The sequence below is a fragment of the Malus domestica genome, chromosome 13, assembly GCF_042453785.1.
Source record: "Malus domestica chromosome 13, GDT2T_hap1".
Classification (NCBI taxonomy): Eukaryota; Viridiplantae; Streptophyta; class Magnoliopsida; order Rosales; family Rosaceae; genus Malus; species Malus domestica.
Genome location: NC_091673.1, coordinates 9,478,663 through 9,494,726, shown reverse-complemented (window position 1 = coordinate 9,494,726; position 16,064 = coordinate 9,478,663). Strand labels below are relative to the sequence as shown.

The 16,064-nt window shown below is 37.9% G+C and overlaps 2 protein-coding genes across 2 annotated transcripts; one reads left to right on the top strand and one right to left on the bottom strand.

Moving 5' to 3' along the window:
- The first annotated feature begins 6,335 nt into the window (after window positions 1–6,335).
- On the top strand, window positions 6,336–9,235 carry LOC103414497 (trihelix transcription factor ASR3-like). The gene is made up of 3 exons (XM_008352873.4): window positions 6,336–7,323; window positions 7,779–7,820; window positions 8,544–9,235. Exons 1-3 carry the CDS (start codon window positions 6,645–6,647, stop codon window positions 8,828–8,830), a joined length of 1,008 nt encoding a protein of 335 aa, XP_008351095.1. The 5' UTR covers window positions 6,336–6,644; the 3' UTR covers window positions 8,831–9,235.
- Window positions 9,236–9,298: 63 nt separating this feature from the next.
- On the bottom strand, window positions 9,299–11,275 carry LOC103414496 (uncharacterized). The gene is made up of 2 exons (XM_008352871.4): window positions 10,867–11,275; window positions 9,299–10,447 (listed from the first exon to the last, which is right to left on the bottom strand). Exons 1-2 carry the CDS (start codon window positions 11,119–11,121, stop codon window positions 9,545–9,547), a joined length of 1,158 nt encoding a protein of 385 aa, XP_008351093.2. The 5' UTR covers window positions 11,122–11,275; the 3' UTR covers window positions 9,299–9,544.
- Between the last annotated feature and the right edge of the window lie 4,789 nt (window positions 11,276–16,064).

Here is a 16,064-nt window from a genome sequence, read left to right as displayed (position 1 = left end):
CAAGAGATTAAATAGGTTGTTATATATAGTTAGTTGGAATCTTTTTGTGATAAGATTTGTTAGAAATGTAGTTAGTTGAAATAAGAAGGAGGTTAGTAACTTGCACTGCAAGTATTGAAAGAGCATATGTAGGTGATCATTATAATCCATTGTGTATCAATCAAGAAAACATTTTCAGCTACAAATTTCTCTCTCTCTCTTTCTCTCTCTCTCTCTCTCTCTGTGTGTTTGGTTTTCTGCATTTTTGCAGCCATCTTCATAGCTGGCTCATGTGCTAATAATTAACTGAAAGTTTACAGAATTTTTAATTTTGGGTATAAATCCTAACAAACTTCCCCACATGGGCTTAAATCCTAATATTTTTTTTTTTTACCTCAAGAGCTATCTTCCAATTACCCTGTCACCACGGGAACTATTTATCCAATTAAGTTATGTTTTAAAAGGTTGAGACTAATTTAGAATCACTCCAAAATAAAAAATAGTTTTTTTTTTTTGTATTTAATCCTAATTTGTATATAGGTATGGTTTTATAACTTTTTATGATAAGATAATTTAAAAATATCAGGTGATTTTTACGAAGGTTGAATCATATATTATATTTGATATACAATAATTGAGTCAAAGATGACAATAATAATAATATCACTCCACTATTATTTCTAATAACAATGTTGGGCGATATATTGTAAAGTTTCTCTCATGCCATATATGATATAGTAGCAGCTTTGTAATATCTGGTGACATTATTGGTTGCATCTCTCACCAATTGTTTTTCTGATCATCAATGTAAGTAAATTTGATCTTCGCGAGAAGTATGTGATATGGCACATGTGTCGATTGGGTAGCTTTTAAGCTAATTAATTATATATATTTTGTAATGTAGAAAAAGATGTTACAAGTTCGAATCTCATTAACAAACAAAATATTTTGATATTAATTATCTTTCAGAACATTTGGTTTAGGTCACAAAACGGAATTATACTACCATATGACTCCCAAATTGTAGAGTTTAATTAGGGTAATTTCCATATTATCTAGTGATTAGTCTCATCCGTTGCAACTGTCACTCAAGGAAGTATTTTATTCATTCGGGGTGATGTAAATGATGCAATCTCGCACTACGTACTTATTTGCCATGCATGCACGTATATGGTGCCTTAAAAGGTCATTTAACTGTTAAAACTTAATAGCCTAGATTGCCATATATGCCCTTTTCTTTTGACGTGTTCAAAAGACCAGTTAATTCTTGTAATTACCGTAAGTGCATGCACTAATTATAATTATTTGCTCTGATGTGGAATGGAAGCCACTAATTTCCCACTGTCTAGAGGCTAAAACACACAGCCACGCGTTTTGATGATATTCTTAATGTCCTAGGTCACAACGAACCTGCAGTTCCTTCGAACCAACCCTCAGAAAACAAAAATGGAAGAAAGAAGAAATCAAAACATAAGTAAGCTGTCACTTAGTACTATGGTCTAATTGGTATTTTTCTTCACTTGTAAGTGAGAGGTCATATGTTCGATTCTCGTCAAAGACGAATTTGAACAACATTATTGTTAGCTCATTGTGAGCCTTAACCTACCCCCACACCTTGCTGTAAATAATATCATTTGTTAAAAAACAAAAAACATAAGTAAGCTTGCTTGGCGTGTTGAAATCAAGTTGCCCTAGTGTAGTTTGTTTATTTTCCAATTTTGTATCAAATAAGAGCCCATAGTAATTACTATTTTTGTGTGAGATGTATTGAAAGTCATTATTATTTCTAATTAGTTACCCTAAAATAATGAAGATAAGGATACATTTTTGGGAGCGTTTTAATAAATAAAGCTTAAAATTTAATGAAAAAGACAAAAATTTAATATAATAAGGACAAAAAAGACCAACGGGTAGGTCTCATATGTCCACACCCTTCTCTCTCCCCCCACCCCCTCACCGTCCCCCTCTTTTTCTTCTCCCATCACCATTATCTCTCTCCTCTTTCACTAGTTACCATAATCTCTCTCCTTTTGCATCCATCTATAGCATCTCTCTCTTCTCTCTCTCACATCACTCCTTCCTCCCCTCCCTTTATTTTTAGGGGTGTGTGGATGTAGGTCTCATATGTCCACACCCTTCTCTCTCCCCCCACCCCCTCACCGTCCCCCTCTTTTTCTTCTCCCATCACCGTTATCTCTCTCCTCTTTCACTAGTTACCATAATCTCTCTCCTTTTGCATCCATCTATAGCATCTCTCTCTTCTCTCTCTCACATCACTCCTTCCTCCCCTCCCTTTATTTTTAGGGGTGTGATATCCACACACCCCATTTTACTTCTCACACACCCTTTTAATTTTCGACCGTCGGATCAGATGAATTAAAGAAGATCAACGGACAGAAATTAACAAGGGGTGTGTGAGAAGTAATTTGGGGTGTGTGGATAGCACACCCCTATTTTTATTTTTATTGTTGTGTATAACTTCAAAATTAGTCATATTTTTAAGACATAATAGTATGAATTATTTATTACATACCAAAATTTAACAAATTATTATCAACAAATCTTTAATAAAAACACTTAACAAAATTTTATTACTAAGAGTTATTTTTACTTAAAAATAATAAATTTCTAAATCAGTGGTGACCATATTCCAAAACAGTGGTAACTATTTTTAGACAGTGACACTATTTGTAGAAACCATGATACTTTTTTTAAAAATAATGGTCACCGTTTCTAGACAATCACTATTTCTAAAAATAATGACACTATTTTAATAAAAATAATTGACAAAATTAAGCTTTTTAAAAAAAAATTAATAAACAATGAAGTATATTTCATGAAAAATAATTTAAATTATATATATAGAGAGAGGGTTGGGAATGGTGAGATGGCAGTGAGGAGATAATTTAAAAAGAAAAATAGTATAATTAATACAACTATGCATCATTTGGACAAACCAAATAATAATATTACAATTAAAAAATGAAAAAGTTCTTCTATTTTTTAGTTTTAGAAACAATGCTTATTTTAATTTGAAGATTTTAACGTTAGTTTGAACAAATTTTTTGAGTTTGTGGCAAGCCATCTGAGTTAAATAATACAAACTATGTAATAATATAACAATCCAAAAATGAAGAAAAACTTTTCTTTTTGTTTTAAAGTCAATGCTTATTTTCATTTGAGAATAGTAATTTTAATTTTTACAATGTGAGAGAGTTAAAATGATGGACCCACAAGTCTTATCCAACTTTGTCTGGAGAAAGAAAGAGAAAGATAAGAGGAAAGAGAAAACCCACGCTGAGTGGAATATGAGAAGGAAATAAATAAAGAAAAAAGAGAATGAGAGATGAAGGAATGAAAAAAAAAAATCACAGGCCCACGTGAGAGACGCGGACGAATAGACCACATGGGCCCGCACGTGAGTATGTGTGTGGCATGTGGCGCGTGGTGCGTGGAATATAGCATTTGATTTTTTATATCCTTATCATTAAATAAAGGTATTATAATGTTTTTTGTTAAAATTTAAAATTTTGAAGTCTTTTTCTTAAATTTTTTGGTGTTACAGTCATATATATGGTTACATAATGTTACAATTCACTCACGATATAAAAGTATCTTTTTTTAGTATAGCTGAAATTTAATATTCATTTCTTTTGAGACGATACGTTTTATTTAATACTAAGAAGTGATACAATCAAAGAAGACATTCGAGATAACATCAAAGACGTCCTCAATCCAAAGAAACTCTAACAAGACATAAAAGGCCAATTTGACAAAACTAATTATCATCCAGTGGATTTGAAGGCGAGGCAGGTCCAAGAATAAGCAAATGAACGCATCAAAGTCTTAAAATCAACCACACTCAAACTCAGAGGACTGAGGTTACACACCAAAGCTAGAGAAACCCAATTCTTTATGAAAAGGTCAAGCCCTTCGGGAATTAACATCTGAGAATTTCTACACAAAACCTTGAATATAACGACATGAGCACAATCTTTGACAACAAGTAGCACCAACTCCAGATATGAACTAACAACAAACCAACTAGTGTTCATACCAACATGAATTTTTGCACAACACCATCAACGAATAACCAATTCCAACAAAGTACCTAGAAGGAGCTGATAACACACAACACATGATTAAAATACTAATGAAGAAAGAAAGAACATCACCAATGAAGCACTTATTGACGAAATACGAAGATACAATGATAGATCTACAACAATCCATGAGAAGATAAAGAAGAAAGGCTAGAAAAATGGGGAGAGGGATTGCCACTGCCCTTAGCCGGAGCAAGGAGCCGGTAGCTATAGAGTTTGTAAATTTCCAGTTTGGCAAGAGGAATGACTAAAGAGGGAGAGGAAAGAACGGCTAAGGTTTTCAACTTTTATTCATATTATAACATATGTAAATGTGTTCCAATCACTTTTTAGAATTTCTAAATACTAAGTGACACCAAAGAAGAGAATAGAATATCATAGATTGTGATGGAAATTTATCGTGAGAGTGACCCTGTAGTAACTGGGAATGAGTCCATGCAAGTGCAGCCCTAGGCGTGCAACAAGAATAGTACCACAAATTGGCAGGCCTTGGCATATAGGGATCATCCTTTGTAGTTTGTCCCCACTACATCACAGGCAGAATATGACCCTCCTAAGTCCTAACCCTCTCTACTCACAAATATGATTATTACTAATCCTAGATTATTATTATTATTAGATAAAATGACCTGATTAGAGAGAGAGGCGTGATTTGGGAAAGTGACGCATGTTTTAGTAGTAGGAGGGGGCAGTGATTAGTGACCTACCCTCAATAATTTTTTTGTCCAAACTTCATATAACAAAAAAAAAGTGGCTTTATTGTTGGAGGGGCCGTCCATTATCATAAGCATTAGCGACTAAGTAAAGATTAGGGCAAATGATTCAACGGGATAAGACGCTAAGAGAGGTTGAGAACGAAAGGAGAGGTGGAGAAAATTTTACTTAAGTGGTAGGGTAGGATGCCCTTATCACCTTCTTAGCCTCTATATTCCACACCATGGATTTGTCATTAGCCACTTTCTTTATAATTGTGACCCAAAATACATATTTCTTATAAATAAATAAATATATATATATATATACATATTGTGTAAATACGATAAAATGTATAGAGTGTCAATGAAAATAAGAAATGTTAAGGAGACTTTCAAAATAGAACTCTTCATGAACTCTATGTCACCTCACAGTTTAATGTTAATTTTCATGTCAATAATATAAAACATTGTACCAAAAGGGTAACGCTAGAGAAAACAAATTTTTTGAATAAAATGATGTAGTTGTAGATTATTGGATTATTACTTAAGTATCGATTAACGTACTAGTTTATTATTGATGACACATCATTTGGTATAAAAAAATTTAGTTTCTCTAGCATTATCAGTACCAAAAACATGTGTTGATTTTCACACTTTTTGAAATTTTCACACTTTTTGAAATCTTCAACACACTCTTTATTTATGACATTCAAATTTAATATTTCAAACGAAAATAACAAATAAAATTAACCAGAATGTGTGGTAGTTTATAATTGTAACCCAAAATACATATTTTTATATATAGATATTTACATATGCAAGTGGTCGTCTACCAAAGTAATGGAGAGAAGTGTGCCTTTGCACCCCGTCATGAATTCAACCCTTGTTGGCTTTCTAATCTAACATCTAATTTAACAAATTTATCATTTGACCAAAAAAAAATATAGATATTTACATATGATAGAATTTGTGAAAATAAGACAAACTGTAGAGGGTGTCAAAGTGCCAATCAAATTAACAAATAGGGTGCGATTTTTACATTTTTTTAAAGTTTTTCACACGCCCTTTATTTATAACATTCAAATTTAACAATTCAAACAAAAACAACAAATAAAATTAAGCAGAATCTGTGGTAAGAGAAGAAAAAAATGTGCGTTTATCATGCCTTCATATTCAACCTCCTCCAGATGAAATTCCCATGATTTTTGTTTTATATTAAAAACTTTGACCAAAAGTTTAAGAAATATATCTAAAGATATTCAATACTTAGACAAATTAAACAAAAAAAAAAGCGCAATAAAACAAAACTAAAAAGGATAAAAGGTGGCCCCAAAACGCGTTTCATACCATATTATACAAAAGAAAATGACCTAATGCAAATGAGATTAGATTAGATTAGATTATTAGAGTGGTTCTAATGCCTAGAGTGAGTGCCCTTAGAGATTCCAAGACAGGAAATTAAAAGTTAATTAACACTTGTTATGGTAACAAACTAAAGAAGAAAAAAAATCCCCATTTATGGATAATTATAGCAAAAAACAACCTTAATAAGGGACTAAGGATCAAATTAATCTGCATAATTAAGCAGTAAAAACACAGAGATAATCAGATAATAAACCCCACCACTCTCCATAATAACCCACCCAAAAAGCCCTCAAACCCCCTCTCTCTCTCTCTCCTCTCCTCCCCTAATTGTTTTAGGTAGAGAGAGGTAAGAGCAAGCTTAACACCCCTCTCCTCTCTTCTAAACGCCGTTTGGGGGGGACCTTTTGCCTTCCAAAAACGCCGTTTACTTTCAACGTAAAGCGCCATCAAGTCACGTGCGTTTCAAATATTCTCTCTTATTTTTCTTCCGTTTTTGTTATTTATGGTCATGGCCTTGGAGCAGCAGGTGGTCCTGAGCCCCGTTGACGGCGACGCTAACGGCGCTGACGCCCGCCACCCCACGTCCGGTGACGACTCCAGCAAGGCGCCGAGGCTGCCACGCTGGACGCGCCAGGAGATTCTCGTGCTGATAAACGGTAAGCGGTACGCGGAGAGCCGGGGCGGGGGCCGGACTCCGAGGTCGGACTTCGGGTCGGGTCAGTCGGAGCCTAAATGGGCGGCGGTGTCGAACTACTGCAAGAAGCACGGGGTGAACCGGGAGCCGGTCCAGTGCAGGAAGCGGTGGAGCAATTTGGCGGGGGACTTCAAGAAGATCAGGGAGTGGGAGGCGCAGAGGAAGGACGAAACGGAGTCCTTTTGGGTGATGAGGAACGACCTGAGGAGAGAGAGGAAGCTGCCGGGGTTTTTCGATAAGGAGGTCTACGATATAATGGAGGCGGTTCCAGGTACTCCGAGTACGCTGGCGTTACCGGGTCCGAACCGGGTGGAGTCCGAGGAGTTGAAGGAGGAGGGGATGGCGGAGGAGGCTGAGAACTTGTTCGATAGCATACAGAGACCGACTGAGGACGGGTTATTTTTGGATGACGAGTCTGGTCGGAGCCCCGAAAAGGAAGTCCGGTTCAAGGAGGGTCCGGTGATTTCAGCTCCCTTGCCAATATCAGGTATATTCAAATATAATTTGACTATTTTTGGATAAAAAGATTTGATTTTTGGGGTGGAAGCTTCAAAATTTGGTACCTTTGGCTGCGTTTTTGTTGGGTTTTGATTAATGTCTTTGGGTTTTTGTTGCATTTTCGAACTCTCTCTTTCTCCCATTCACCCGTTTCGTGTTTTCTAGCCGTTAGATTGATATCAAAGACGAATCAAGAAACAGTTTTTGTTTTCTGGACTCATTCACTGCCTCTTTATATCTTGGGTTGAAGAAAAAAATGGATATTTTAGTGGTGAAGCATGGCCATTATGTCTGATATGCTTAAAAGTTGGATATAATTTGTGGTGGGGTGGGGTGAAAAAAATTCAAAGAGATTGTCTTTTTATGAATGTTTACTTGGGGTATTAGGCAGACAGCGTTACTGATATTTCAAATGTTGTTTTGTTGGTGGGTTATTGTTAACAGAGAAGGTGTACAAACCAATGCCACAAGGACATCAAGGACAAGGTAATTCTGTTTGCCTCAACCCTTTCTTGTACTACTCTTTGTTACCATGAAAAAGAAACTAATACTTGAGCTGCAAACAAAAATTCGTGTCGGGAGTTAATTTTATCAACATGTTCTAACGCAACTAAATGAAACTTGCCAGGTTGAAAATGAAAGAATTTTCTCATCTGACCAAAAACTACTTAAGAAATTTCGTTAGCTTCTTCATATTTACCCGTTGTGAATGACTGCATAAACATCCTCTATGGATTAAATCCGAGATGTAATGTACATGTACTGCGGATTTGATGTTTTGCTGATTTGCTCTGTCAACTTGGCCCATCACAATTTCTTGTTTGTGTGGTGAACATGCTGTACAAGATTCTTCAAACTTGAAGGGTAAAATGCATAGTTGAACAAATTCTGTCTCCATCTGCTTTGTAGCGTTTCTTTTACTTTCTGTTGTATATCTTCTCGTTTAAGCTTACCATCGAGAACCTGTTAGTTTATTGTGCCAGGGATACAGTTTATCGCCCCTTTTGAATTTAGTTGAGACGATTGGTTGAACGAGGACTTGGTTTAATTAACATTGGTAAATATGTCTGCCGAACTTAGGTTAATGCATTTTTAAGCGGGAACAGATCAAAGTTTAAGCAAGATCAAAATTTTTGCCTAATGTTTGAGTTGGACGATTTGTAGGCAGTAACTCTGTATATGTGGTCACTGATTTCTATTGTCTTACAGGTGCAGCAGACCCAAAACACCCAGCTTCAATCCCAGAGTTTGGATCTACCTCTCAAGACCGGAAGCGGAAGCGTTGTGCAACGGAAGGAGACGAGGAAGCATCCGATCTGCAGAATCAGTTGGTTGATGTCATGGAAAGGAATAGCAAAGTGCTGGCTGACTACCTTCACGCTCAGAATTCCCATTCTCAACTCGACCGGGAGCAGAGGAAAGAGCATTCCGATAACGTGGTTGCTGTTCTTAACAAGCTTGCAGATGCATTCATGCGAATCGCCGAGAAATTGTAGCGCAGAAATCAGTGTATATAGAGAGAAGTCCTCTTCAAGAAACCCCCATAGATGTTAGCGGAGGCTGAGAAATTGGTGGATTAAAATTTATATGGTGGGATGGCGGCGTCCAGTAGAGCATTTACACCTGTCATTCTACATTTTCTTTTAATTTTCTCCTATTTTTATTTTTGGTGTGTCACTTTGTGGCATATTTTCCCCATTTATATTTCATAGGGTCCATACACACAAGGGTTTAGAAATTTCAAAGGAGTTAGCACAATGTTTAAGGTTTAATGTTTTTCTTTCATATAAATGTCCAGCTCTTATGATATTTTCCTGTCAAAGGAATAAACTCTCAATAATGCCTTGTGGTCATATTCCGCCCGTTACCAATCTCAATACGAGATGAATTTTTCATCCAAATTTCCTCCACTTCATACCAATATGCACATCACTTGCATATGCAAACAGCACACGAAAAAAATCTTACAGAATTTGGATGTAAGGTTTGATTTGAACTGAAATCAGTGACGAAGTTACCGCAAGGGTCACACAACAGACACCAACGCAGTGACATTTATACTTGAAAAAAAAATATGAAAAAACATCAAACAAAGCAAATTCTTACACATTCATAACACTCGTCGGATAACCCATCATTCCGCGGAGCTTAAGTCGTGAGGCGACATGATTGCGTGGTTTCAAGTATGAGAGGACGAAAAATCCAGCGCATCAAGAATCAGACTCATCAGATACTGTTTTTTTCCGATACTTCCGTCCAGATTTCTGTACACAAACACTTGCAACTGGTGCACTTGGTTGCGAACCTTCTTCCTCGACCGCACGAACATCACTTTGGACTTCAACGGCTGCAATGCCAACAGGGATGCCTGCTTGTTTTAAGGACTCCGTTTTGTCATCTTCCTTGTCTAACTTCATTTTTTTGCTATCATTAACTGCATTGTCATCCCCTCTCTTCTTCTTTGAAACAAAGGTCACAGACACAGGAAGTTTAGGTGAAGAATCCTCTGTCTCTGACCTTGACTCTGAATTTGAACTCTCATCCGGAGTAAGGTACTCTGTACAAGCCTGGGCGTTGGCAACTTCATCGACTTTGGCTGTTGTATCGAAGCTATAATATGTATACTTTGAAGGATTCACCAAATAATCAGGTACCTGACGGTATTTTGCGAGCTTGCTTTTTGCTTTAATAGAGAAAGGGCTTGGACCTGAAACCATTCCATTCACATCAGACCGAACTTCTGCTTCTTTAGAATGACTATGAGCTACAAAAGCAGGATCAAACCTGACACGTTTCTGCACCTTCGTATCTGAGGCATAGCCTTTCCTTTTCAATATAGACTTTGGCCGGCCACCGTCTTCAGGTGATTCTACAGTCTGTTTCTTGACTGGTAAAGCAGCAGCCAGGGTAGAATTCGACTTTCGAGCTTCAGCATCATCTTCTTTCAGCCGAAGTTTAGCAGCCAGGAAATTGGCACGCGGATCTTTGTTGCTACCATGAAGCACATTTTGAGAATTTAAAAAGGGCCCATGATTGGCAATCTCATCCATGTACAAACGGTCGCTTATGCCTTCTGTTCCCGCCGCCACTTTGTCATATTCATCTTCCTCTTCCTGCACCCAATGGGAAACAAATTAGATGACCATAATAATTAATATCAACGATTCAGTCTTTACTATCACCAACAGCAACAAGTTAACTTTACAACTAAAGAACATAAATTGGATAGTTTCTTGAATCAATTAGCCGAAAAAGTACTAAAATTTCGACTTATTGTGCCAATTGGGACCAAGATCGAGTATTTGTAATCAAACATTAATTCTTCTTCAAATCAGTAAAAAAAAAGTACTAAAATTTCAGCTTATAATTCTAATTAGAACACAATAATTACTAAAATTCCTATGAATTCAATTGGGGTTATCAATTCACATGAACAATGCGTGTAAATGTGTGACAATTACTTCTTCTTCTTCTTCTTCTAGCTTAATTTCTAACGAATTATCAAATAATTTTGGAAAATAAAAATATTTACCTCGAAATCCAGAGTGGGGTCCTTGCCGATCGACGCTTTGATCCCCCATTCGTCCTCCAGAAACGACGACGAGCACGGCGTTTGGTCTCTGTTGGAGGAGGTACCGGCGTCCTTGCCCCGCTTCCATTCTCTGCGCTCGACCGCTTCTCCGGTAACGGACCAGGGCGAGGATTGCTGTACTTTCGGGAACGACGAGGTCGACGAAGGGATCGATCCAAAAACCTTGTCCGCGCGAACTCTGAAGCTGTCGCCCATCGATTGTTGTCTAAGGATTCGATTGCGTGTGTGCTGCTGTGTAAGAATTTCACTGATTTGAGAGGCGTTTATGCAAAAGCCACACTTACCAACTTACCGATATCAAATAGGCAAAGCACCGCCTTGTGATTTTATTTTTTATTTTTTAAGTTTTCTAATCTGTTTTGATTTGGGCCAGATATATGGGACATCTAGTCCGTCTAATGGGCCCAAGGTTTAAAATTGATACACGTACAGTTAGTGGGTCCCAATAGGATAGTTGATACATCGAGCAGGTTCATTGCCACGTTGCGTAGCGTTCAACTCATTATTGGATCGAAACACTATGGTGACGGTAAAACTATTCATAAAATTACTTTCTATGAGAATGCTTGATTTTCGGATTAGATCGAAATCAATATTCTATTTTCAATATAAAAAATTGCATAATGAAATTATCTTTTCCAATTTCATTACAAATCTTTTTGAGAATTTCAAAATCCATTCCTAAGAATTCAAAAGTTCAAATGTGAAAACATACATAAAAAGCCAAATGAAACTATCGCGTACTCGTACTCACATGTTATTTTTTGAGGAACTAATTTATGCTCTAGGAAACGAGTATGGGCAGTAGAAATGCTTCATGATGATGAAGAAATGAAGATGAAGCATTACTATATCCATCGATGTTGAGGGTGGCAATACCAAAGCGATTCAAAGAAAACGAGGTTAAATGCATGGATCGCATCATGCCATATAGACACTAAATTAGGGTTCACAGAACATCATGTGGGCACAGAAGGCCAGCACAGAAAACTAGTTTAGGGGTTCACAGTATACCATAACATCCATTCAACAAAGCTGAACACATAACAGAAGATCCGAATTTCGAACGGTCTTTCAAAATAAGCTAGCTAGTTTCTTTCTACCCAAGCAACCTTAGAGTGACTAGCTAGCCTTCACTTGGTTTGAGCGGTTCTAGGCCCTGCGCAGCGGCAGTTCCAGGAGAGCTTTCCCACACTCTCGAGCTTTCTTCTGGTCTCTTTTGCACTCTCCAATTCCGGCTTTAGTAGGGAAGCGCATGACTTGATGATATGTTGAAGCTACCGCTTGCAGCGCAGCCAACCCTCCGCATCCAAAGATGATGTGTCGTACGCATAAAGATTGTCCATCACCATAAATTCAACCATGACCGAGCGGTCTCTGGGGCTGTCACCAGCTGTGACAGGGAGGGTGATTGTCCCAATAGGTTCAAGCTGATTGTCCCAATAGGTTCAAGCTTTTCGCCATAGTTGCCGGCATAAGCTTGTTTAGACAGGTGAACATCGTTCCGGGTGAGCCCCAACTTCTGCTCCAGAGTGGAAATGTAGAGAAGATTGAGCTAGGTATCGTTTGGTATGCAGACGGAACGGAACAGAACGGAATGGGACGGGACGGGACGGGATAGGACCGAACGGAATAGAGAGGGAGTAATGATGCCCTCAGATGGAAACAAGGAGGAAGAAGAAGGAGACGGAGAGGTTATAATTTTGTGTTCCATGGATGTAGAATGAGTCGTTCCAAAGGGATGAGGCGGAACGAAAATTCACCCAAAATTCGTCACGTGGAACAGCGCGTTCCACTCATTTTAGGCGCACCAAACGTGGGACGGAACGCCTCGTTTCACTCCGTTCCGTCCCGTCCCACGTACCAAACGCCACCTTAAAGCCACTGGTGACAAAGATCTTGTCCAGTTTAGAGTTTGCCACCGTCATGGGAACAACGAGTGGATCGTTATGGGGGACTTCAAGTCCCTTTAGATCCTCATCGGAATGGGATATGCCATCTCTTTCTCCAGAACGCTTAGAGTTCGAAATGATCACCTGCTTCTTGAAATGAAAAACACCAAAGATTTAACAAACAAAAAAGAAACCATATGTCTAGAGGAAAAGGAAAACTTAATCAAATAGAAATAAATCAAATTAATGACAGAGCCATGAACCAGGTATTTCTTTTGACAACGATAAAAGACGTCTAACCTTGAATCTTTCCTTTCAGGGACAGAGCCATAATTGAATCACAAAAAGAGGCGTGATATATGTTGATATTTATTATTGGGGTTCTTATAAAATTAGATTTATTAATTGAATGAAAATTAGTAGTGGTGTATTTTGATGGAAAGATGCGTCCCTCTAAACATGAAATTCAAATGAAGAGTTACAGTTTTGACTTTTCATTATTAGTCACATGCTTTCTTAATAGACTTCTCTACTTCTATAAATAGTCAAGTCCCCAAGTAGTCATATTGACTTTTCATATTTACATAATCATACATAGAGTACACTAGATATTATAATGTCTCGTTGAGTCCACCTAGAGAGTATCCAACAAAACCTTGTGATTTGGTGCTACTATTACAACAATATGATCGTTGTATCCTAAAAGAGAGACAAGCTAATCAATCATGAGCACCATAATGAGGTTTAAACTTGACTTAAGGACAAAATGTTGAACATTTATCTCTCACAATTAAACTCTATCTCTATCTTAATATATACGTCATGCGAAATAAGTGAAATATATGCATTCTTCCATGAGAAAAATTAGCATAAAGTCGAAGGAAAGTCGAAGGCTTTTTTCATACCCCTCGTCAAGACTGCTGTGTTGAAGAATGGAGGAAAATTTGGCTGTCAGGGTTCCTCTGGCAAGTGGCAGCCTATCTCCCATTTAGTGTGCTTTATAAATGACTCACAACGCGAGGAAGCCCTAAATTTGGCACGGGCCAGCCGTGTGTAGGGCTCCGGTTCATGATAGAAATCCGACAGAACGACGCCGCACCGCGCATCCGTACAGGGCGTTTTGATACAGGCAGGATAAAGCAAAGAACCGCCTTCGGGAATAAATTTTAAAGAAAACTAATAAAAATGATTTGAAATTTTTGAGTTTTAACGATAATGACAAAATAAGGGGTAGCGAATAGTATCATAATTGACTTTTTAATGTAAAAATATGAGTTTTCGTTAAAGTGAATAATACCGGAAGTTTTTCGTTAAAGTTCCCTAAATTTTATTCATATATTTCCTTACCGGTTCTGGTAATTTTAAAATTTGTCAAAACAGCCCCTAGGCCTTGTTCCTTCGATTTATTTCCTACCGGGCTTTTTGTGTTTTGTTATGTTACAAAGTTGTGCACAATATTTGTTGTAGATATGTACACATTTTAAAGGAACTAAGAAGTTGAACATGAATAATAATTGTATCCCTCATTTAGACGAGAGATTTTTATGTGCATTTGAAACACGGATCGGTGCATCACGTGTTATAATATAAGTGGTCGACCTATATTCCGGGAACATAGAACAATCTCACCACTTGGAGAGATGAGCTCATTCTCCTATTTCATAGAGATCAATCATCTCTTGACATATGTTCATCATTTTAATAAGAATAAATAAATATATCCCAATTAGGAGTTTGAGCGTGAACATGTGCCAAGAGAGTATTGGTCCATGTCAAAAGGAATCAGCTCATCTTCGTGAGGATAAGGAATTACATGGCACAAGTTCACCCTCACGACGGTGTCGCGTGTCAATGAATTGAAAACATGTGAAAGTTTTTGTTCATATGTCTTTATTTCATTGATATGGGACGTCACTGTAGCGTTGAACACATGTCATGTAAGTTGTTCTCTTAAATGAGGGATGCAAGTATTATTCTTTGAATATTAGCAGCTTTCCAATTGTTGTTGGCTATATAACCAGAAAAAAATTCACACATCTTATGGATCTTGAAAGAAGGTCATTGGAAACACAGTTACTGTACAATTAATGAATTTTTGAAGGAAATGAGCGTTTAATAAAAAAAATTCGTCTAGTCTTGTTCATACAAATTGAGCGAGTCAACACATATAAGTGGAAAACCATACATTACTAGACCAAATAGTCGTTAGAAAATTGTTGGTTCCTTGGAGATAGGAGTCCCTGTTGCAACTTTCTTCAAAACCGCAGCAAAATTGATAGTAAAATAATCAAACCTAAAAGAATTACACACGCCCGTGCATCCTTCTGAGTCTTCCGCCTCCTCACTTGCTCCAGCTGGCGCCGGGGCTTACAGTACTCTCTAGCTTGCAGCTGATCCCCTCTGACTTGCCCTATTCCGGCTTCCGTTGGGAAGCGGAGGAGGAGGTGGTAAGTTGAGGGCACTGCCCTTAGGGCGTTTAACCCCGGAATTCCAAATATGATGTTGTAACCTAAACCCAAAGAATCATCCAGCACGGAAAAATCCACCATCACAGTGCTGGATTTGGGCGCAATCCCAGCAGTGACCGGGAGAGTTATGATCCCCATAGATCTGGCATTTTCCCCGAACGCGGCCACGATATTGTCTGCTCGGCGGCATTGAACAGTGTCTCTCTCGCTGAGCCCCATCCGCTTTAGAACGGAAAGGAAAATAATGTTGACTGAAGCGCCGGTGTCGATCAGTATCTTATCCACTCTGGTGGTTGCCACCAACATCTGGACGACAAGTTCGTCGTTGTGGGGGACTTCCATGGGTCGTATTAAGTCCTCGTCGGAGAAGGTTATAGCCGAACCTGCCTGTTTGCCGGTACGTGATTCGTCTACTTCCTTTGCATGCATGAAGTTGAAGAAGGATAAAAGGAGCAAGATGATTATTACAGCAGTGCCCTTCATGTTTGCTTGCATGGGAAGAGAGAAGAGCTGAATCGTCTGGTCTCTGCGAATTGCTAAGGTATACGGGCAGGGTGGGACATTTTATCGGTTGCAGATTATTGCAGTCCTAATCCTAATTGGTGTGGAATTCCCAAACATTGTAGCATAATGGGAAGGTAGACTGGGCCTCGTTCCACTGCAGCCCAAAACTCATAACCTATTAGGCCCAAGAAATTTAAAGTCCAAATTTAACTAGGAGTAAGGAAGATACAAAACTTATAATTCTATTAGATTTATTTATTTAAACAATGTTTGA

Bases quoted from the DNA above. Each gene is read 5' to 3' on its own strand.
- LOC103414497 (XM_008352873.4), top strand. From the start codon at position 6,645: ATGGTCATGGCCTTGGAGCAGCAGGTGGTCCTGAGCCCCGTTGACGGC. The intron at 7,324-7,778 runs GTATATTCAAAT...TATTGTTAACAG, and splicing joins AGCTCCCTTGCCAATATCAG to AGAAGGTGTACAAACCAATG. The intron at 7,821-8,543 runs GTAATTCTGTTT...ATTGTCTTACAG, and splicing joins ACAAGGACATCAAGGACAAG to GTGCAGCAGACCCAAAACAC.
- LOC103414496 (XM_008352871.4), bottom strand. From the start codon at position 11,121: ATGGGCGACAGCTTCAGAGTTCGCGCGGACAAGGTTTTTGGATCGATC. The intron at 10,448-10,866 runs GTAAATATTTTT...CATTGGGTGCAG, and splicing joins ACCCCACTCTGGATTTCGAG to GAAGAGGAAGATGAATATGA.